The sequence below is a fragment of the Moschus berezovskii genome, chromosome 10, assembly GCF_049115385.1.
Source record: "Moschus berezovskii isolate FMDL1 chromosome 10, NW_MosBer_1.0, whole genome shotgun sequence".
In the NCBI taxonomy this organism is placed as follows: domain Eukaryota; kingdom Metazoa; phylum Chordata; class Mammalia; order Artiodactyla; family Moschidae; genus Moschus; species Moschus berezovskii.
The window spans coordinates 19,256,226-19,281,004 of record NC_142469.1 but is presented as its reverse complement, the minus strand read 5'-3'; the positions used below and the strand labels follow the sequence as shown (position 1 = coordinate 19,281,004).

Sequence of the window (24,779 nt, the reverse complement as noted above, 5' to 3'; positions counted from 1 at the left end):
GACGAGACATGGGATGTATTCAATAAACTCCGTGTTGATTTTGTGAGCCCAGCAAAGGATACATGTTGTCAACCGTCTGACCTTGCTGTGCTTTCCATCACAGGCCAGGGAGGATGTGATCCACATGCTGAAGACGGAGAAAACTAAGCCTGAGGTTCTGGAGGCTCATTACGGGTCTGCGGAGCCAGAGAAAGTGCTTCGGGTCCTGCACCGAGACGCCATCCTGGCCCAGGAGAAGTCCATAGGAGAAGATGTGTATGAGAAACCCATCTCAGAGGTAAAAACTTACCCTGACAAGTCCCCGAGCAGGCAGCCTCAGAGGGAGGTCTCCGCATCCTTCCGTTTGACACACTTCAACATTTCCTTTCAAAGGCAAACATTTATTTAAGATGCCCTATTCCCTGGTGGCTCAGATGGTAAAGAATCTGCCTGCAATGCAGGATACCTGGGTTCGATATCTGGGTCGGGAAGATCCCCTGCAGAAGGGAACGGCAAACCATTCCAGTATTCTGGCCTGGAGAATACCATGGACAGAGGAGTCTGGTGGGTTATATTCCATGGGGTTACAAAGAGTTGGACAAGACTGAGTGACTAACAACTTTCACTTTCAATCTAGAATTAAAGTATAATTCAATAATTCATGAATTATTGTGGATACAGTTCACCGATAAGAATTGCAGAAGTATTTTCTTAAATATACTTAAAGCCCAAAATATATTTCTCATGTGGTTATGCTAGTTACCTGCTCTTCAGTTTTTTATTCTTTATTTCTCTAACAGGTGATTTGTGTAAAAATTTGAGGTGCTTATGGGTTTTAGCATTGCATTTTCAGATTATTTTCAAACTGGTAGCCTAAAACTAAATTGACTTTTATTACTGATATTTATGGTTATAAAGCCACTTAGTTTTTATATCTTATAAAAGACTTGGTCATAATTAAAATGGTCTCATGTGAGTGGCTAAAACATAAAAGTTGAGGCAAAATCCCAATGGAAGGTTTAGAGCAGGGAATCTAATAGGACAATATTTAATCATTTTTATACAAGATTGTATTAGAAACTATTGCTGTTAATTACTCATAATAGTACATGTTAAAAATTACTCATAACAGTAAAAATTACATGTTAAAAATTACTCATAATAGTACATGTTAAAATACATGTACATAATAGTACATGTTAAAAATACTCTCACATCAAAGTTGAATTTGGATGCAGAATCAGGGAACCAGTTGATGGATCTAGCCATACTTGCCCTTTGGAATTCATGTTAAAAAAATCATAGATGTGAAATTAGTATTATAAATGAATAATGAACACAGAAATTAAAGTATGAAGCAAGTTGTTGTCATTTAACTTAAGACAAGCCTTTGCAGCAACTCAGTTTGACAGATCTCAGAAAGATCTGCTTTAGAAAGTATTCACAACAGATTGACGACTCCACAATTTTCTAATTTCTGTAACAAGGATGAACTGGAGCTCTGTTCTCATCTTTTCTTTAAGCAATAAGAGATAATTCTATGATAGGATGGGCTTCCCAGGTGGCGCTAGATGTAAAGAACCCACCTGCCAATGCAGGAGACATAAGAGACGTGTGTTCGATCCCTGGGAAGATCCCCTGGAGGAGGGCATGGCAACCCACTCCCTATTCCTGCCTGGAGCCCATGGGCAGAGGAGCCTGGCAGGCTGTAGTTGATAGGGTCACAAAGAGTCAGACATGCCTGAAGCGACTTAGCACCATGCATATTATGATAGGATAGAGTCAACTGGCTGCATCCAATTTCACATCCGAGATAATCCACAGTGGTTAGCTGCCTGTGGCTTGGGCAGGTCACTTCAGCTCTTTAAGCTTTGGGGTTCTGTGTCACGTGCACGTCTCATAGACTTGCGAGGACTAAATGAAGCAATGACTGGAAAACTTTGAACATAGTTTCTGGAACGTACTAGCTACTCAATAAATATCGGTATTTGCTGAGAGCTGAGGGTGATAATTGCTCACACTCTTTATCAGTTCCCAACTTGGAGGGAGGTGAGGCGGAAAAGACACAGGGCAAAAGGTCAGTTTTATATCGTTATTGTAACCACCTGGATTGAAGAGTATCATTTGGGCATCTTAATTCTTTTCTCCCAAGTTAGAGCTTGGAGTGACCCCTAAGGGGAGAGCTAGGTCTTCAGAGCACACACACCCAGAATCACTGCCTCCCGCCCACATGATGATGCTTCTTGGTTCCTTCCCCCCTCAACAGTCTGAAGCATTGTTCTTCCCTGGGGAGGAGTGAATGATGAGGAAGAGGGAGAAACAGAAGCTACTTTTCCGAACACTGGCAAAACGAGAGAAACAGGATGCTGCAAGGAGAAAAGATTCCCTTCTACCATTTATAGATTTTTGGTTTCTTAACCCTTTGGGCTTTATAATCAAGTTCTTGCTACTCAGGAGCAAGGGAGTTGCTTCCAAGTTCATGATGCAAGAATCTCATATGTCACTGTTCCATTACCTCCTGGGACTATGAGCAGATAGTCTAGCTCTTGTTCCTAGAAGTCATGCTGTATACGCGTGCATTCGTGTTAATTCAGTCTTGTCTGACTCTTTGTGAACCTATGGATCGTAACCCATCATGTTCTTCTGTCCATGGGATTCTCCAGGCAAGAATATTGGAGAGGGTTGCCATGCCCTCCTCAAAGGGACCTTCCCAACCCAGGGATCGAACCCGTGTCTCTTATGTCTCCTGCATTAGCAGGTGGATTCTTTACCGCTAGGGCCACCTGGGAAGCCCAGAAGTCATGCTGTACCTCAAGCCAAAAACCACTGCTCATTCTACTTTTCATACCGAATTAGGCCCAACTAGGTGATCCAACAGAATCCACTAAAGGTTAAGCAGTGAACCCAATATGGTAGACCACCCCCCTCTTGCCATGTATCTGGGGAGAAATTAAACAGCAAATATTAAATCCCCTGGAACTTCCTTGTACATTAAATTCTAATATATCAAAGTTCTTAATTCTTAAGCAAAATTTCAAAGAAACTAAGCTTTCAGTTTCTTTCCTTCCCAAATTCTTATTCTGCTTAGCCTTAGCCAGAAGGATCTTAATCTGAGGCATTTTCAAAGATGAATTAATACATCCTGAAGTCCTTTATTCTGTTTACTCAAAGAGGCTAAAGATTATTAGGACACGTGCAGTTACCATAGTATCAATCTCACATTCATAAATTACTAAAAATGCAAGGAAAGCCCTAGCTCCAAGGTCAATTTATCTCAAGAAGAAGGATATTTCTTGACCTCAGAACTCAGCAAATGCAGACTCATGTTACTCTTACCAAAACTGAAGCAGAGATTTTGGGGATGTCTGAGGAAAGGAGGGTGGATAGAAAAGATCTTTAGCTCCAACAGGATGCCAGTCAGCGTGGGGGAAGCTGTCCCCATCAGATGGAGTCTGCAACCATCAGGAGCTTAATAATTGTGGGACATGGCGAACCTTGGGTGGGGTATGGAATCTGTTTGCAGGTACTATCCTTGCCCTCAGTGAGTGACACTTGAAACATATCTCTCTTTTTTTCAAAGTTTAGGGATGTTTGAGTGGTGACATCCTACATGCCTAGGTCTTCCCACCTGCATGTTTAAAACCTCTAAAATCATTTGCTTTTTTCATTCACAATGCCCAGAACTAGGCAACCCATCTCATACCAGTGGTTTTTCTTACTGCCCCCTTATTTCAGGGGGTAGCACCCCTTCTCCCAGCTGACTTTCTGAAACCTGCCTGCCTTGGCGCCGAGTGGGAACCATACCTTACCCAGGTGACCATTCCTCAGAACTTCTCTTCTCTCGCATGTTTGAACTTTCTCATTCTTAAGTAACTTGTCCTACTCAAGACAACAAAAGTATTTCCTTGTGTCACAGCGTTTCTCCAGTAGGAAGGCCCTGCTGAGTTTTACTGTTAGTGGTGGCCTCAACATTTTGATGAGTTTTTCAAATGGTCCCCATCTTCCTCCATCACTGTTTTAGCAACTGTAGAGTTTTTTCCTTTTTCTTTTTTTTTTTTGCCTCTACTTACGCTATGGTTTCAGGCTTCCCAGGGGGCACTAGTGGTAAAGAATCCACCTGCCAAGGCAGGAGATTCAAGAGATGTGGGTTCAGTCCCTGGGTCAGGAAGATCCCCTGGCATAGGAGATGGCAATCCACCTCACCATTCTTGTCTGGAAAATTCCATGGACAGAGGAGACTGGCAGGCTACAGTCAAAGGAGCTGCAAAAGAGTCAGACATGACAGAGCAACTGAGCACACACACACCCCCCCCCATGCTTTCAGACTCAGACATTTGTTTTCTGAATATTACCTTCCACACTGTGCATCGTGTGGTCACCCTCCATGAGAGAAGCAAAACCAAGGAGTAATGAGTCTGCCAAGAGGAAGCCTTGTTCAATACAAATCTTACCTCCTTTTACTTTCTTGAGTTGGATGATCCCCGCTAAGGAGTTTCCCCATGACACACCCGTGCTTGGACACATCTGCTGCTGTCCGGCCCCGAATGGCCCTTTCATTTCTCTCATCTTTCCCTCAAAATCTACACCTTCAAGTTTCTTGTGCACGTTCACTCAGAGCCCATCTGCGACAGCTGACACGCTGAGCTTCACCCAAATTGTTTCAAATATCCTACCCTGATCTTCTCAAGTTTTAATTCTTAAGTCTGTCTACATTTTATGTAACCAGTCTGAATAGCTGTTGCAGTCTGCAAGAGAAGGGCCCCGGGTGATCTCATGAAGAACCTCTGCAGTTTTACAGTTGTGCTCCTCAAACGTTTCTCGATCCTGGTTCCATCTGTTCTTTCTGGTGGAGCAGGTGTCACGTGTCACGTTGCTCTCTTCTCTAGGCTCTCCAGTCTCTTCTTCCTCTGTCACCCACTGGGATTCAACAAAGACTAAAGTATCTCCTTTTCTATAGCCTTATCTTTAAGAGCATTTAGATCCATTTTCCTTCTGTGTAAATACACTTTGGTCTTTTAAGACTTCCCATTTAAAGTAGATTTCTCGCTTCCTAAATTCCTTTTCTTCCCCTTAGCCCAATGTTGATAACAGACTAAAAATCAGTTCCTAGACCGTGATTCTTTCATCTGAAACATACTGAAATTTCTCCCCATCTCAAGTCCCTGAGCTGCTTCTCCACCAACTTGATTCAGGTACACTCTTTTCTCAGTAAATCTTGGCTTTTGGTGCTGTGATGATCTCATTCAATTTTCCTTCCACCTCCATCCAAATGGAAGCTACATTTCCAAAGGAATCGGTGCCCACTTCACTTTCTTTCACTATTCAGTAATAAGAACTCCCATTCCTCTGTGGTTGAGCCACAGTTTGGAGCCTGAAAACCAAAAGCCATGGGACACAGTGTACATGATTAATGAATCTACAGAGCTCACAGTTATGGGAGGTGGTCTTCAGAGTCTAGGGACAAGCCACACAGATATAAGAGGTTAGTCCACCTCAGTTCTCTCCTGGGAGCTCAGTCCCATTCCAAACAAAATAACGAGTCACAGGGTCTGGCACGGCTGCTCTATCGCCACCTATGTCGGTTCTTACATCCAGAATTTAAAACTGAAAGCTAAATCCTCACACACTAATGCTTTGCTGCTAAAGAGGAATTCACTAGCTTTGCAGTTTAAAATCTGGGTCTGCCGTTCTGGGTGGAAAACGCGGTGTCTCAGCAGCTTCCACAGGCATTCAGGGACAGAAAGAGCGTCTTCCTGGTGACGCAGTCAGCACTGAGGCCAGGCTGTGCTCACGCAGGGGAGGTGAACGTGGCCCCGGACACCAGCCACTTGGGGGCTTGGCCTCAGCGTGGTAGCTGCTGAGAACACAACAGCCAAAGGCCCACATGGACAGAACATATTTAAGCTAAGGCCGAGCGGTCCCACCTAGGCTGCCCCAGAGCAATTAATATCAGCATATGCTGTTTTTTCTCTAGATGCCCCAGCAGAGTCTCTCTCTCTGGATATTTCAGTCAACCATCCAATTAATAACACCCCCATCTTCTCCTCTTTTGAAAGGATGGAGGAATAACTGCAGGAGTCTGACATAGGACTTGAAAGATTAACTTTAGTATTGACATAAATAGATAGATGACCACCACCAGGTTCCTAGTACCTTCTCTCCTAAACTCTAGAGGGAGCAGTGAGGGAGAGTTTGGATCCTGAAAGCACGGAGTACCATTTTATGGGAGACAGGGTCAAAAATAAGAAATGAAAAGGCTGGACTTCTAATGCCCAGCTCCCTATAATGCCCAGCTCCCTGTCCCAAATACAACCTTCAAATATGTCACTCTTCCTTTATTAGGGAGGAGTGGGTCAGGGTATCAAGGAACAGGTAGAAACTGTCCTTCCAAATAGTCTCAAAAGGAGGGAAGGCCTTACTTTACAACCAAGTTGTTGTTCAGCCGCTTGGTGGTATCTGACTCTTTGTGACCCCATGGACTTGCAGCACACCAGGCTTCCCTGTATTTCACTAACTCCTGGAGTTTGCTCAGACTCATGTCTATTGAGTTGATGATGCCATCCAACCGTCTCATCCTCTGTTGCCACTTTATCCTCCTTGCCCTCAATCTTTACTAGCATCAGAGTCTTTTCCAATGAGTCAGCTCTTCTCATCACGTGTCCAAAGTATTGGAGCCTCAGCTTCACGAAGTCAGAAGGATCAAAAAGGGGAAAGAGTTGCTCCTTCTACATTTCTGATGATGTTCCAGCAATGCTTGACAAATGCTATAGCATGTGGTAAAAATCACACTTGTGGAGAGATGCAGAGTGCTTGGGGAGAATATTTTGTAATAGGAGGTGTCTCAGTGAGAAAGTCTCTTGTATAGACTGTCCCATTAACACTGCAGAAATTTATCAAAATGCATAAAAGTACAATTAGCCTCCCTGATGATCTCAGGTATGACAGGCCACCAGGTAGCCTGGGTTTCACCAGTCTGTTGGTCACCTGCTCTTAGGCAACAGGGGTGGAGGTCTAATCAGAAGGCACTGAGGATTATGGGGATAATATCTCTTTTACTTTGGGCCCCACGAATGATTCATTCACAATGAAGGGATATATACAATCGTGGAGGGAACCTCAGATCCTCCTCATGACTGAAGGGCAAACATGGAACATCCAAAGAATACCTCTGGAGCTGATCCCCATGGAGCTACTCCACTGAGTCTTATGGAGTTGGCTGTGGGATTAAGAATGGATCCTAGGATTTCCCTGGTGATCCAGCAGTTAAGAATCCATCTGCCAATGTAGGGGTCATAGGTTCGATCCCTGGTCTGGGAGGATACCACATGCGGCAGAGTACCTAAGCCAGTGTGCCACAAGTACTGGGCCCATGCTCTAGAGCCCATGCTCCCCAACAAGAGAAGCCACTAAAATGAGAAGCTCAAGCATCGCAACTAGAGAGTAGCCCCTGCTTTCCACAATTAGGAAAAGCCTGCCCTCAGCAACAAAGATCCGGTGCAGCTAAAAAAAAAAAATAAAGAATGGATCCTAACTATGTCTGATTCACCCAGAGCAGTGATTCTCAACAGGGGGGTGGGGGGCATGGGGACTTTCCCTTCCAGGTGACATCAGACAACGTTGGTGGATAGCTTTGTCACAACTGCAGGTTTTAGTACCAGCATCTAGAGAACAGAGGCCAGGGATGCCACTGAGCATCCTCCAGTGCACAGGACAACCCCTCAAATATGAATTAATTGGCCAAAAATGTCACTAGTGCTGAGAGTTGTGAACTCCTGCACTAGGGTTTGGAGAGGAGAATAGGATGGAGAACTATCAATATTGTAAGATTGGGTCCTATTCAACAAACATTTACTGAACACTTATGTTGTCCCAAGCTCTGTATTAAGCACCAGGAACTAAAAAGATGACCAAGGCATGGTCCCTTAGAGATCTTATAGCCTGGCCAGAGACACAGGCACAAAAAGCCCTGTAATAATATTTGATAAGATCTCTTAGTTTGAGATATGTGCTCTCCACAAATTCTGAGACTCTTCCTATATTTAGTATCTCTAAAAAGGAAAGGATTGTGGGTCCTTCACATACTTTTTCTTAGAAATTCACTTAACTACAGGCCTTAGAAAAAAAAAAGGGTTGCAATGATGATAATTTCATTCTACTGGGGAGGAATTTGGTACACGTGCCTGCCGAGCTCTTTATTTTTGTGAGATTAGGTGGGATGCTCTTCTCTTTCTTGCTGAGTACAGGGCTTTGCGCTGTCTCATCGAAACAGTGAGTCTCTTTAGGAACCACACATAGATAGGTTCATAGAAAAAAGGTCAGAGGCCAGAAGTTACTACAGCCTTACCACCGCTAGTTCATACAGCCAGCTGACCTACAGAACATGATGGAATAGAGGGGCGGGGAGCAGAGAAGAGCAGACCCCAATGCCCTCCCCTTCAGGTGATAAATCACTTAGTTGTTCAGTCATGTCCCACTCTTTGCGAACCCATGGACTGCAGCCCACCAGACTCTTCTGTCCATGGGATTCTCCAGGCAAGAATAATGGAGTGGGCTATCATGCCCTCCTCCAGAGGATCTTCCCAACCCAGAGACTGAACCCAGGTCTCCCGCATTGCAGGCGTATTCTTCACCATCTGAGCCACCAGGGAAGCCCTGGTAAATCACGAGACAAATTATTATTTATTTAGAGCCATATGTAAATGAAATAAAATATTAAGCTCTTTCCCATGTTGACTTACTCAGCTGGACAGACTCGAGGAAAAGCAGAAGGAAACCTACCGGCGCATGCTAGAGCAGCTGCTTCTGGCTGAGAAGTGTCACAGGCGCACCGTGTACGAGCTGGAGAACGAGAAGCACAAGCACACGGACTACATGAACAAGAGCGACGATTTCACCAACCTGCTGGAGCAGGAGCGGGAGAGGTAATTGCGCGTGCTCGGCCGGGGGCCCGTGCTCTCATCCTGCCCTCTTCCCTCCAGAGGTCAGATTTCCATCCAGTGACTCCGGGGACACTTGCCTGGGGCCTAATTCCTAACTCCTGAATGTTTTGCAGAGTGTGAGACAGACTTGGCCAGGAACTATTAATGTGACCGTGTTGGGGGTTCATACAAGTGGGACAGCACACTGGTGTGAAAAGCCAGAAAGCCACACTCAGAACGCTTCCATTTTAACTTCAGCAACAAAGCACCTCTGCTTGAAAAGCCTCTCTACTAACTGCCGTTTGTTAGAAATAATCTAGTTTTCCTCTTTGGGATTAAAATCCACTTCTTCGGAGAAACAAATTACTCAATTTAACCATTTATTAATAAAATGAATTCTATTCATTCTTAACACAGTTATGGCAAACCTTACTATTTGGTTGTTATAAATTACTTAACTAGAATTACCTGCTTAACTTTCTCAGGGTTGCGTACCTTTTAAAACTCAGTGTAAAACAAAATAAATTTAAAAATTCAGTGTGTGTTTGTTAGTTGCTTAGTCGTGTCCAACTCTTTGCAACCCCATAGACCTCAAATATGTAGGTAGGTTTCTCAGACCAAGGATTGCCACACTTGAAGCAGAGACTTCAGATAGAAACACTTTGATACTATCCAGCTTTTTCAGCATCTTCTTTTTAGCTTATTCTTTACCTTTTCCTTCCTTCAGCTGAATGGTTACATCTATGAATTCCACGATCTTTGAACCAATGACATTGAATCGTGATGCTTTGAGTTGCCAAGCGTGTCCATGTCTGTGTTTAGGACTTGCAAATAAGAGCCATTCGGAAAGAGCTACACCGGTCCCAGCTTTGCTGTGTCTATTTAGTTACAAAAAGGAGATCTGATCCTCCCATATTAGTTTATTTTTTTTTGTTGTTGTTGTGTGTAGTGATTTTTTTTTTCTGTAATTATTTTTTATTGGAGGCAAATTATTTTACAATATTATATTGGTTGGTTTTGCCATACATTGATATGAATTTGCCCCGGGTTTACATAAGTTCCCCCTCCTGAACCCCCCTCCCACCTCCCTCCTCCCTTTATCCTCCCTCTGGGTCATCCCCCCATATTAGTTTATTTGTAGAAAAAGTTATTTCGATAACAGAGTAATTAAAAACCCAAAACAGAATAGGTTTGTGTTAAAATTTTTGGAAGTTATTGGTAATGTTTACTCGTTATTGGACTTGGCACATCCCTTGAGGGAGGAGAAATGGGTGAGGGAGCAATGGCTGAAGTAGTGTGTGTAATACGCTCCTCTTATGGTGTAGCTGGTAAAAAGTCTGCTTTCCAATGCAGGAGACACAAGGGATGCAGATTCCGTTCCTAGGTGGGGAAGCTCCCTGGAGGAATAAATTGCAACCCACTCCATTCTTGCCTGGAAAATCCCATGGACAGAGGAACCTGATGCACGCACGCACACACACACACACACACTGTTTCTTTAAGCCTGTTTTCTGCTCCTAGAGGCTCAAGTTTAGCAACTTCTTGTTTGGATAAATAGATGGTCTAATTTGATATTTTGGGGAAACCAACCAGAATAAACTCCACCTTCTCAACTTCTGTGAACTTTCCAACCTCAAGCATAGGTAGTGAAAACAAGATTTTAATATTGATATAAAATCACGTATATCTAGGGGTCTTGTATTGGACTGTTGTCAGCTAATGTAGTAACTTGTTTGATATTTCTTTTAAAGATCTGAAATCAAATAATTTTAGCGAACAGCTGTGTGAATTATTTTCTGATCTGTTTGTAAACCATTTGGTCTAGAATCAGATATGTCTACTTTTTTCTGCAGTTTCCCACCTAAGCTAAATGCCTGAGGTGAATTTGCCTACAGTGGTTGATGTAAATGAAGCAAGTGGATGGAGAGACTGTACTTACCTAGCTGTTTCTTTTTCTTTCTTTTCCTAATTTGTGTGTATTATGAGAATCATCGAAATAATAACAGTTGATAGAGAGCTTTATGGTTCACAAAATATTTTTATAGTCATTATCCAGTGAGCTTGTCCCAAGTGTATTTATTTTCTAACTTCATGTTGACCAATTCGAGACTAACAGTTCCAATTCCCCACCCCTCCATTGGAGTTATTTAATTTTACTAGAGCAACTGCACAATAATCTCTCATGAGCAAAGTGTCGCATGTGTGCTTGCTCAGTCACTTCAGTTGGGTCTGACTCTTTGTGACCCCATGGGCTGTAGCCCCCCAAGCTCCTCTGTCCATGGGATTCTTCAGGCAAGAATACTGGAGTGGGTTGCCATTTCCTCCTCCCAAAGTGCTATGTAGAAGGTTTTAAAAATCAAAATTGCATTTAAAAATTATATACCTCAAGCTGTTTTTCATAGTAATACATTGATGAGCACTACTGGGGTATGTCGCCAAAAGTACATGCTTATCCAACTACTCTATGATTTTGAAACAGTATTTTTGACTCAACAGGTTATACTTCAGTGCTTTGTATATTTTCCTGTCAGTGTTCTTGTCCAGGCCACCCCCCTGACTGATTGCCAGTGCAAACGCTGTGGGTCCACGCTCACCAGACACTCATTATGCTAAATTAGACACCCTCACTAGGAGGACTGTGATAACTTAAGGTGGCATTCTCTGCATTTCTTTGTGTTCTGAAGCAGCCACGGTGACTGGCTTTGCTGAATTCCTGGAACAGTGAAGCCTTTAGGATTTTCTCAAAGGTCAGGCCCGGGAATCCTGCTGTCCTTTGGAAGCAGCCCTGCTAAATCTGCTTGGGGTTAAATCCTTCTTTGAAGTAAGCGATCATAATTAGATCTACTTATGGGAGCTGGCAGTTTGCGGACCTGGGGCTTGCTTTCCTGTGGGCAATGTCACCAGGGGCCTGTCCCCTGCAGACCCTGGGCCATGACTCAGGGAGGCCCCAGCGCCCAAGTGGCTGCTCCACCTGGACTACTGCTGACGGAGAGCTGGTTTTTCTGAGCCTGTGTGGAGTCCCGGCATAGACTGTTCTAAGTACTTCATTTGCTTTTTTGTTTTGCTCTTCCTTTCCTGTTTCTCCAGAAAAGTCCCTTTTGTGAGGAAAAAAAAGAGAGGAGAGAAAGAGAGTTGAGAACTTTCCTTCAGAAACATTTCCCTTTGTTCTTCCTGTGAGCATGAGTCAGGGAAGGAAAAAAGCAAGACCTGAGATAAGCCCAGGTGGTTTGCTCCTTAGAATCACCCAGCTTCTACTGCAGGTGCGGCTCTGCAGGCTGCCTCCATCTAGACAGCGTTCTGATTAGGTGGTGGCCAGAGGAGGGGTGCAAAGCCAGGGGACTCGCCAGACACGCACTGCATCTAGGCTCCGTTGTCTATGCTTGTCCTACATTTGAAAAGCCCCTGATGCTGGGAAAGATTGAAGGCAGGAGGAGAAGGGGACGGCAGAGGATGAGATGGTTGGATGGCATCACCACTCAATGGACATGAGTTTGAATAAACTCCGGGAGTTGGTGATGGACAGGGAGGCCTGGCGTGCTGTAGTCCATAGGGTTGCAAAACATCGGACATAACTGAGCAACTGAACTGACTCTGTAAGTGTTTCTCAGATCCTCTGGAAAATGGATACAGATAATAAAAAGGGACCCAGGCAGATAGGATCAGTAGCAATCAAGATTCAGAGAAATCCTTGGTTTAAAAAAAAAAAAAAAGCCTTGGCTTAATGAGCATTGCAAAAGACCTCTGAGGTCAGCCGTTCCACGTCTCTCATTCTACAGGTTGAGTAACTGAGGCCCAGGATAAATGACGTGGCTCTGCTGAGACCACAGAGCAGGTCACTGGGCCAGCACTGTTGTACGAATGAGTCCCTTGTGCAGAATGGCTTGTTTTATGTTTTCTTTGTATGTGTGAGCTCCCCACCTCCAAGCTCTCATGTCCAAACTGTGACACAGAATCTTATTAATAAAAGGCAGAATTATGGTTATCAGGAGGATATAAGCAGATATTTTAGGACCAGTGGTGTCTTTAGATTGTCAAGATAGGAGAAGCTTTGGAACAGCATCTGTTGAAGGAGCAGCCTGGGGACTTGTTTTGGAGCAGAGTTTGAGTAGCACACACCAGTGTTCCACTTCTGGTGCATTCTGATGGGAGACTGATGCTGGTTACAGCGGAGGTAAATAAAGCACCCCTCCAAGCTACCCCATTGTTTTGGCCACTGACCTGGACCCTGAAAGTGTAAAAACTAAGGAAGCAGAAGTTATTTTTCACTTTTCAGAAGTTGTTAAATTCATCCTATATAAAAATTTCACAAATTAAGTGCCTAAGATGACCAATACATTTCTCTGGGCTTCCTTTACTCTAAATCAAAAGACTGATCATAATCTACTACCATCATTTACTTCATGTTTATTTTTACAAATAGTTGCAGTTATATTCTCCCAAGTTTGGAAAAATTATATTCCCAAATCAAAAAGTGAAAATAGCATAAAAAACGTACTGGCTTAACTAGCAATATTTACAATATACATGAAAGTATCCTTTGTTGCATTAAGATTAGGTAAAGACCATTTTTAACTGTTATATTCTCCTTATTTTTAGTTAGCTTGACCTAAAAAGACATAATTCTGAGCACATGAGATCACCTTCAGATTTTATAACTTTATTCTCTGTATGAACTGCAAGACTGGTAATTTTAATCATGCACTGCTCTAGGGCTGCTTCAAGAATGTCAGAATACAGAGAATACAGTTACATCAAAAAGTAGTTTAGAACTTATAGAAATATTTGAGGGGGATGTGTGTACATGTTTGTGTGTGTAAATTACATAAGGAGGGCTGTCTAAATCTTTAACCAGAGTTATAAATTTGAAAGCTTTTGGGTTCTATAGGCTCAACTGGGCCTACATAAATAATTACATCATCGTGTAGTATTGCAGCAAGCCTTCCAAGTATAGGTTTGTTTTTTTAAAAAAAAACTCCAACCCTCATCTCAAGAGAAATCTCTTAACTAGTGCATGCAGGAGCAGGGACCTGATAAAGGGGAATTTTCAAGTCCTGTTTTGGTGATGTTCCTTTAGGCCTGGGAAGCAGGAACAGGCTACACCAATGCTCTCACCTGTGTCCAGGAATGACCGGACTGAGTTTGTGACGTCACTCTAGTGGCCTGGGATCCTAGGAGATATTCTTGGCCCACATTATAGAAGATGCACATCTGGTTCCCTGGCATATTTCCCTTAAGTTTCTCTGATTTAGATGCCTTATCTCTATCACAGTAAAATGGACTTTTCTCCTTGGTAGCTTGGTGAAGCCCAATAAAACACACTTTGTAGAAGAGTATTGCTGCTGATACGTAAACCATCAAGTTTGATCACACAGACAGTAATTGATAGGTGGAAGGTATTAGCAGGAAACAGCAGAGCCTTCTTGTCCGTGCTTAGCCCGAGGCTTTATGCTGCTCACTATGTGGGTCAGATGTCATTGACACCCCTGATACACTGGACACACAGATGTCTTGTTTAATCCTTATAAAACTGTATGAAGGGACTTCCCTGATTGATGGTCCTGTGGTAAAAAAAAAAAAAACAAACCTGCCTGCCAATGTGGGTTCAATCGCTGGTCTGGAAAGATTCTACATGTTAGGGGTCACCTGAGCCTGTCCACCGCAACTACTGCTGAGCCATTGCTCTGGAACCCATGCTCTACAACAAGAGAAGCCACCAAATGGGAAGCCCCCGGCCTCAGCCAGGAGGAGCCCCGCGCTGACACTGGAGAGAGCTGGCACACAGTGAGGAAGACCCAGTGCAGCCAAATTAGCAAATAAAAATGATAAATCTTTTAAAACTGCATGAAGTGTAGTGACTATCCCTATTTAGAAGATGGGAAAGCAGACTAAATTCCTTCCACCAAGGTCACTTGCCAACAGTTCATTGGAAGAATCAGTGCTTGAACTGAATTTCTTACAGTCAAAACTGACAGACAACAACAAAAAAAACCCTTTTCCACTTCCAAGTTCTTACCTTCTGATTGAAACAAACACCTCATTTCTCCAGCGTTTGGAGGAAGGAAAGATGACTTCAAATGTTGATTCCTTGGATGGCACATCCATTCTGTCTGTGGGTTCGGGATTCAAATTCATAGACTTTAACTTGTCATGAGGTATGCCACCTACTATCAGTATCCTACAGACTGAGAAAATTGCTGTGAATAGACAGCTTCTAATAAGGGAGAGGAATTAGAATTCAGAGACTCAATCACAGTTTGACAGTTGACCTTCCGAAAGAACGCCAGGACCAAACTCAACCTTCAGTTCCTCTTACCCTTGTGATATGCAGATCCTACTGGAAAATGTGATTGAAATGATGGAGGTTGAGGTGATTTTGACTTCGCACAGCTAGGGCATTTGTGTTGAGGGGTAGGTGTGTAAGGGAAGTGACGTTGTGTCTTACCTAAAGGGACCAGGCAATCAGTGACTCAACGTCCCAAAGTTGCAAGATGGAAAAGGAGCTGGTCCTTTTAAAAGACCCCAGTCATTAACCTATCTACTGTTAGCACTGTGGAACTAGGAGCCTGCTACTCATCCTGAACTCGACACTCCTTGGATGAAATATGAATAAGCCCACTAAAAATGCCCTTGAGCTTCATTTCACCAGATCCCAGCTATACAAAAATGCCAAGCCTTCAGTGGATGTGATTGGTTTCCAAGCTTTATAGCGTTCTCATTCTCATTGAATTAGCAGCCTCTTATCTAAGATTCTTCAGAGTTTTAGTAATATAACTTTGAACAGATATGCCAGGGAAGGTTGATTATGTGATCAACATAATTTTCTAACTAATCAAAGGTTATGATATGAATTAATTTACTTTTTCTGTTTTGGAAAATATTTCTCAAATATATTTTACTTTTTAAAGAAAATGTTGACTATACCACAAGATCCAATTAAGTCATATTTGATAATTCAGGATTTTATACTGCTACTCCCTGAGTAATTCTTTATGTTACAACTGCAGGGCCTATTAGATTAGATTCAAATCTAAATGTCAATTATGGTTGCATTTTACTGTGGATAGGACGGTGGAAGATGTTTTGCAGATATGAGGGTTTAACCTGGCTAACCAAGAATTTTAGTTAATTAGATACAGCATATTTGAACTTTTACAACAACAACAGCAACAGAATTTGAACCAAGAGGGACTCCGATGCTAATCAAAAGGGCGGGATAATAACTGAAGAAAATTGGCCATGAGAAAGGAAACACATTGAAAGGGAGGGCTTGAGAGACAACAGGCAAGAAACATATTTTGCTGCCTAAGATTTTAGCATGTAAGAATAATACATCAGTCCTGTTATTTGATACACAAATCAATTAAAGAAAAGTCCTAGGAAAAGTGAGAATAGAGAATGTATCTGTAGTTTGAATGTGAGAGATAAAGGGTGGCCAGCTCATCAGAGTCTCTCTGGACCAGAATCAATCACCAAATTGTTCTCTTTTGATTTCAGGAAGTTGCCAGACAGTTCTGGAAACTCTAAATACCTGATTCACTGAAGGGGCCCCTTCTGAGAGAAACAGAGGCAGCTTCTTTCACATAACTTTTCTTCTTTCTGTTGCAATGTTGTTTCATTGACTTTGTCAATGCTGGTCACACCCAGTTAGCCCGGAAGTGGACAGCTGTCTGGACAGAGATCACAGAGGTCACACACTCAGATGCCTTAGGTGCCAGGGAAATAGCTGAAGGGCACAGGTTCAGCTGTTTAGCACACATTGCATACACAGAGGGATTCCCGGGATACAGAGAGCCAGCTCTGACTACCAGGAGAAGTCACCATCCAGCTCAGTCCAGCTGACCCTGGCTCAGGGTCACCAATTCAGATTTCTCAGGAAAAGGAAAAACTCTGATTCGAGTAAAATCTTTTGAGTCGAATTCATAAAACAATGTGCAGTGAACAAAACTCACCTGTTGGCTGTTGAGTCTCTAATGCAGCTAGTTTGCAACCTCGATGACCTAGACATTAGGGAGGCTAGGTCCTCAGAGGGAGCCTGGCAGGAGAATCTTGCTGAATAGTGTGTTCTGTTGACGGTGTTGAACAAGCTTATTGAGACTCTCTCTTGGAGCATATGAAACAGAAAGAATTAAAGACAACAGAAGCCAAGGAAAAACTCAGCAGAGACAGAAATTAGAAGAATAAGGAATACCTCCCTCATAGGACTGGGTTTCAGCAGACACCTCTCTCTGGCCAGGTGCCAAGCAATGGGTCACAAGTGAGTGGTCTCAAGTTACTGCTGCTGCAGGTGTATGCTCTGCAGGTGCACAATTTCCCACTTCTCCCAGGGCCTGATTGGCTGTGGAGACAGGTTTCTGCATTAAATCACACTGGGGTATTCTTTCCCAGAATTCCCTGGGTGACTCTGTCCCTTACCACTTCAAAGCCTGTGTCATTCAACTTTAATATTGTTACAGCTTTTTATTTGCCAACCCCGTTATAAGAATTTACTGCAATGTGATAATAATTGAATTTTTTAACCTAATTTCTTCTGTCACCCTGTGACCTGGTCCTCATCTGAGCAGCCAGCCAAGAGAAACCATAGCCTCGAGGGAAAGTGGCCACAGCTGGAGGAGAGACGTCAATAGCTTGCCTCCTGGATTCCAGAAGCAAGTATATAGGTGTAGCTTGAGATAGAATATATAATCAAGTTGATTTGATTTTTGTCACTCCTCCTTTCCTGTTTAGATAAGTTGCTCCTCTTAAGAGCAAGACAGCAAGAGAAATCAGTCACAGGAACGGACAATGCAAACGAAGAGGCTCTGTTCTGAGTTTACCTGGGGTGTGGGGGTGTGGGTGGAAAAGTGGAGAGAAATATAAACCCCAGATATATGGGTGTGAAGAATTAGAGAATGGAGCCATCACTAGGTAGAGTCCAAGAGTGTCTCAGTCTGCTTGGGCTGCCATAACAAAATAGACTGTGTGGCTTAAACAGTAGAAGTTTATTTTCTCACAGTTCTGGATGCTGGAAGTTCAAGATCAGGGTGCCAGGATTGCCAGGTTTTGGTGAGGCCTCTCTTCCTGTCCTGCAGACGTCCACCTTCTCACTGTGTCCTCACGTAGTCTTTTCTCTGAGCATGTATGTGGAGCGAGGTCTTCTTAGAGGGCCTCCAGTTCTATTGGATTAGTACCCTACCCTTACAACTTCATTTAACCTTTATTACCTCCATAGAGCTGTATCTCCAAGCACAGTCACACTGTGGGTAGGCCTTCAATATATGAATTTCAGGGGACAAATAGCAAAGGGCATGGCAAAACTTGTGGTTCTCCAATAATGGAAGAGAATAAAACTTGGTATTTGATGAGTCTAGCTGGAGAGAGCTTGGTATAGCTTCAGTATCCTGCCACCCTAAAGGAATATCTAGATTTTTTTTTCCCCTGTGTTCCCGAAAGGCCATGGGAATAGCTGATTCAGGGCCGGATGTGAGAACAGAACTGTGACCCATTTGAATCAGCAGTTTGAGCAGGACAGCTGAGGCCAGAGACCACAGTGTACAACTCAGAGAATGCCACGTGGAAGGATGTTGCCTCCGTGACCTCTCCCCGATGGACCAGAACCCGGCCCCAACTCCAGAAATGGAGTCCTGAAGGGGACACTGATTGACTGAGGAGTCTTTAAATTTGCAAAGGAAAACCTCTGAGCTTACCTAGAATTAACTGAAACCTCTGAACTTACCTAGAATGGGGCGGAGGCTGCAGTGGTGGCAGCAGCTGGCCAGTGTACGATGGCAGCAGGCAAGGCGGCCGGGCCTGGGGCAGCGGGAGCAGCCGCTGGCAGAAGGGACCGCAAGACAGGAAGCAGGATGCAGGGCCTTGACGACACCTTTGCTTGTGTCTGCTGCAGCCATACACCCTGCCTTGACCTACCCATCCTACAGGGAATCCACAGACGTGATTTCTCAGGGGCTCAGCCTGGTCCTGCTTCCGAGATAAAGGAGGAAAGAACTGTTGTTTTACTTAAAAAAAAAAAAAAAAGATAAAATGGAATGGGAGCTCATAATAGAAATAAAGAGATACAGAAATATGATGATAATCGTATTTCTTGCACACATGAGTTTGAGGCCTGCAGTTAGCACACTGTTCATTAGTAATAATCCCTCTGTGTGCCTGTGTACTAAGAAGAAGGAAGTAGTGTTGTGGCTGGTTCCCAGGTGATGCTAGTGGTAAAGAACCCACCTGCCAATACAGGAGACGTAAGAGACTCAGGTTCCATCCCTGGGTAGGGAAGATCCCCTGGAGGAGGATATGGCAACCCACTCCAGCATTCTGGCCTGGAGAGTCCTAAGAATGGAGGAGCCTGGTGGGCTACAGTCCACAGGGTTGCAAAGAGTCGGGTATGACTGAGCATGCAGCACACATGCATCAGAGTACTGAGGGTGTGCTTAGGAATGTTTTGTGAAATTAAGAGGATCATCTGAGCTAAGTTTAACTTCTTCAGTCACAGTTAACTTCTTCCCTGGGTTACTCTAACTATGTGGTACTGCTGCTGCTGCTGCTAAGTCGCGTCAGTCGTGTCCAACTCTGTGCGACCCCATAGATGGCAGCCCACCAGGCTCCTCTGTCCCTGGGATTCTCCAGGCAAGAACACCGGAGTGGGTTGCCATTTCTTTCTCCAATGCATGAAAAGTGAAAGTGAAGTCACTCAGTCGTGTCTGACTCTTAGCGACCCCATGGACTGTAGCCCACCAGGCTCCTCCGTCCATGGGATTTTCCAGGCAAGAGTACTGGGGTGGGGTGCCATTGCCTTCTCCCTATGTGGTACTACAACCCCTCAATATCTGCCGCCTAGGGACAAGTTCTTTTCTCAAGTCACCTGCTTTACTTTGGGAGCCAGAGAGCCCTGGATTCAAATTCTGACTCTTGCCACTTACTAGACCAGTTAGATAACTCTTGGACAAGTATCTAACCTCTCTGATTCTTTATCTATAGAATGGGGATAATCTATCTCATAAAGTTGTTTATGGTCATGAGACAATGAATAAGAAGCCCTTTCCACAAGGCATAGGTTATAATGCCTAAAGGTGGTCATTTCTTCTGCTCACCTACTTGTCAAACTCACTCAAACACACTTAGTGTATCAAACACACTCAGAAGAAAACTATGACAGTTCTGTTAAGTCACAAGTTACATTTTCTCAAACTAGACATTTTGAGAACAATGCAAAATAGTAGAAAAGTAAACTCCACTGTGGTCTCATGGGGTTGCTGTTTTGTATTTAGATTACAGGAAAACTGAAAAGCTACTACCAAGAGAGAATTCAATAAGATGAGGCAGTGGGACTTCCCTGGTGGTACAGTGGTTAAGAATCCATGTTCCAATTCAGGGGATATGAGTTTGATCCCCGGTCAGGGAACTAAGATCCTACAGACCTCGGGGTAACTAAGACTTGTTCAATGCAACTAAAGAGCCCTCATGCTGCCATTGGAGAAGCCAGCTCGAGACAACTACCAAGCCTGTGTGCTCTAAAGCCCATGCTCCACAGCAAGAGAAGAACACTCACTACAACTAGAGAGAAGGCCCAAACATAGTAACTAGAAAAAGCCCACACATAGCAACAAAGACCAGTACAGCCAAATAAATAAATAAAAATTGAGAAAAAAAAAAGATGAGGTGGCAAGGTATAAAGCTACATATTTTCTTATTTCCAAAGAACAAAATAATATGAACTGTATTAACTATTAACTATTTAAGAATAAACTTAAGAATGTGAAAGAGCTACATAAAGAAAAAGTTTTAGTGCTACCTAGAGATATGGAAAAATATTGAGACCAAAGGAAAGGCTTATCATTCTAGGACTGGGGAACTAACGCTGTAAAGCTATCATCTCCATATATCAATCCACAGACTTACTGTGGTACTCATAAAAATATCATCAGGTTTTTTTAAAGCATGAGAACTAATGAAGTTATTCTAAAGTTCATATAAAAAAATATACAAGCAGGGAATAGTCAAGTATAGAAAACAGAAAAAGAGAAGAAAGGTTTCCAGGAAAAAAGTTACCAGAAAAAAAATCCCATATTAAAACCACACTAAGTAAAATAGTGTGGCATTGGTACATGAATGGACAGATCAATGGAGCTGATATATTTTAGGAAATAGATTATAGTGCATATAGAAATTTAATATATGTTAAAGACAGCATTCCAAATCAGTTTGGAAAAAACTGATCTCTTAGTAATGGCTCTTATTAATGGGTCTCAGTAATGGGTCTCTTCAGTTCAGTTCAGTTCAGTTCAGTTGCTCAGTCGTGTCTGACTCTTTGCGACCCCATGAATCACAGCACGCCAGGCCTCCCTGTCCATCACCAACTCCTGGAGTTCACTCAAACTCATGTCCATCGAGTCGGTGATGCCATCCAGCCATCTCATTCTCTGTTGTCCCCGTCTCCTCCCGCCCCCAATCCTTCCCAGCATCAGGGTCTTTTCCAGTGAGTCAACTCATTGCATGAGGTGGCCAAAGTATTGGAGTTTCAGCTTTAGCATCAGTCCCTCCAATGAACACCCAGGATTGATCTCCTTTGGAATGGACTGGTTGGATCTCCTTGCAGTCCAAGGGACTCTCAAGAGTCTTCTCCAGCACCACAGTTCAAAAGCATCAATTCTTTGGCGATCAGCTTTCTTCACAGTCCAACTCTCACATCCATACATGACCACTGGAAAAACCATAGCCTTGATTAGATGGACCTTGGTTGGCAAAGTAATGTCTCTGCTTTTTAATATGCTATCTAGGTTAGTCATAACTTTCCTTCCAAGGAGTAAGCGTCTTTTAATTTCATGGCTACAATCAGCATCTGCAGTGATTTTGGAGACCAAATAAATAAAGTCTTACACTGTTTCCACCGTTTCCCCATCTATTTCCCATGAAGTGATGGGACCAGATGCCATGATCTTCGTTTTCTGAATGTTGAGCTTCAAGCCAACCTTTTCACTCTCCTCTTTCACTTTCATCAGGAGGCTTTTGAGTTCCTCTTCACTTTCTGCCATAAGGGTGGTGTCATCTGCATATCTGAGGTTATTTATATTTCTCCCGGCAATCTTGATTCCAGCTTTTGCTTCTTCCAGCCCAGCGTTCCTCATGATGTACTCTTCATGTAAGTTAAATAAGCAGGGTGACAATATACAACCTTGACATACTCCTTTTCCTATTTGGAACCGGTCCTATTTGGAACTGTTCCATGTCCAGTTCTAACTGTAGCTTCCTGACCTGCATACAGGTTTCTCAAGAGGCAGGTCAGATGGTCTGGTATTCCCATCTCTTTCAGAATTTTCCACAGTTTATTGTGATCCACACAATCAAAGGCTTTGGCATAGTCAATGAAGCAGAAATAGATGTTTTTCTGGAACTCTCTTGCTTTCTCCATGATCCAGCGGATGTTGGCAATTTGATCTCTGGTGCCTCTGCCTTTTCTAAAACCTGCTTAAACATCTGGAAGTTCACGGTTCACGTATTGCTAAAGCCTAGCTTGGAGAATTTTGAGCATGACTTTACTAGTGTGTGAGATGAGTGAAATTGTGCGGTAGTTTGAGCATTCTTTGGCATTGCCTTTCTTTGGGAATGGGTCTCTTAATAATGGCTAATTTCTAATTACTAAATTATAGTCATTTTTATGTATAGGATAGGTAACTTATTTGTAAACATGAGGATACTTGCCTATATTGTAGCCACGGTTAGTTTTTTCTGTCCTGACTTGGTTTCTACCATTTCAGGAGAACCATCAATTTAACAGCTGTGGTTCATCTCAAGGGAAGATTTAGCATTTACTTTTTAAGTTTCCAAAGGATAGATAAATCCCATGTAATAAAAAAATATATTTGAAGAATAAAATATATAGCAGGAAAATGGCTTTCTAAAAGAAAAAAGCAGTATTATGATTTTTAGCCACATAAAATTTTATGAGAAGTAAAATATGCGGTAACTATAGGTATCCTTTGGAAGGAAAACTACTACAGTAACTTTGCAGAGGTTATAAATTTACAGCTATTTTTCTATAACTTTGTATATTAAAAAATTAATACATTAAAAAGAAATGACAACACATTTTATTTAGTGAAAAGAATAAAAGCTTAAGCCCAGTTTGAACTGAATTACTAGAATAACTTGGGGAATAATTATTTTCTTTCCCCAACAGGTGCATAAAACAATGAGAAAAAAAGTAAAGCTAATCTAAAGAGTTATACCTAATTATCGAACTGAGGGATTTAAATACATGTATTTTTCAGAGAAGTTATTATGGCTTATCAAATGGAGTCTGGATACAGATTCACTTATTTTGAAAGTTAATGCACATTTAGCTTATAATTTTGGGGTAAAAAAGTTGATTGTAAGAAGTGCAGTATATGTATGAAAATAAAAACTCATGCCTATCTTCACAGTTAATCTGAAAGCTCTCAGGAACTAGAGCAGATGGGAAGTTTTAAGAAACACACCATAAAAATCATTAGGAAATATCAAACAGCTCAGCTAGAATGGAACTTCAATTGGCAGATTTTCAGTCAATAACTACAGCCTCAGAGTCTACCCAAGTGGCAAAAATCAGTGAGTAATTTCCTAAGGCAGTGACAGATTTTAAAAAATTATTTCTTATCTATCAATACACTGAGACTGTCCATTGTAATTCAGGCAGTTGTAATACTAGGTAATTGATTGATTCTGACAGGCATTCTGTAAGTGAGAAAATACAAAATAAAAATCTACAGATGCTTTTTAGCTAATTGAAGGATTAGTGAGATTCCAAAGAAAATGCCTGAATCAAGGTTGCAAAAACAACTGGGTTAAAAGTGAACATTTCCAACAACTGATTGGCTGATTTTGGTCCCCAAATTCCAAGTTAGTTGGATTGAGTTTTTCATTGAGCTAATGGTTTATTTCAGCATCATGGACAAAATAAAGTATTGAAAAGTAATAAATAAGAGTATTCTGGAATGAAAAGCCTTGGGAATACTGCCCTAAATGGGTGGCCATAATAAATACCAGGCAAAAGTAGGGGGGGTTTTTTTTGGCACAAATTCATACTCCAGGAAAGAGTTAAGAAAGTACTGGAAAAATGTGTTGTTTCTTCACCCTATGATGAGTAACTATTAATTTTTTTTCCAGGATGGAGGAGGGTACTCAGATTAGCATTACAAATCCTGGATTTCAAAAAGGGAGTTGGAATTTGGGAAGGTGTGTTTTCAGTGTTTGGGGGTTGCTCCTTTCTGGCTCCTTGACCAAGTGTGCACTCTTTTTCCAAGAATGCTTGTGTTTGGAAAGTACTTCATGGTGATGAAAAGTTTAAACAGAAAAGATTAATCAAAACCTTGGTCTTTCATGCTCAATTCTTAACTTATTCAGTTCTTGGATGTGAACTCTTAGCTAAGAAACTATTCAAATACTTGTTAGGGGCTGAATGGGAGCTTCAACTGCAAACTACAGGTCAACTTTACTTAATCTTAACTCATTCCTCTGATATTCAGAAATACTGTGCCTAAAATGATTGGTGTTAAATTCTCTGTGTAGCTCTCAATTATCCTACAGGAGTTCGCTAAGAATTACTGTTATTTATTTCATTCTGAAATGCTTAAGGAAGTAATTGTGTCTGATCTGAAATGGGAAGGAAACTTGAAGTGGTGACCTCTGATTGCTCCACACCAAATGGGCTATTAGAAAAGGGGAATGCCCTGGTTTACGTGTTGTTGTTCAGTCACTAAGTTATGTCTGACTCTTTGCAATCCATGGACTGCAGCACGCCAGGCTTCCCTGTCCTTCACTGTCTCCCGGAGTTTGCTCAAATTCATGTCCATTAGTTGGTAATGCTATCTAATCATCTCATCCTCTGTTGCCCCCTTCTCGTTTTGCCTTCAATCTTTG

At 42.4% G+C, this 24,779-nt stretch overlaps 1 protein-coding gene across 5 annotated transcripts in view; it reads left to right on the top strand.

Annotated features, from left to right (window-relative positions):
* FILIP1 (filamin A interacting protein 1) overlaps window positions 1-24,779 on the top strand; it is a 338,049-nt gene that overhangs the window by 267,871 nt on the left and 45,399 nt on the right. For all 5 annotated transcript variants that reach the window (XM_055433257.2, XM_088840542.1, XM_055433255.2 and 2 more), the window contains 2 exons: window positions 104-277; window positions 8,722-8,900. In XM_055433257.2, coding sequence (XP_055289232.1) covers window positions 104-277; window positions 8,722-8,900 — 353 coding nt within the window. The remainder of the gene's footprint in view (window positions 1-103; window positions 278-8,721; window positions 8,901-24,779) is intronic.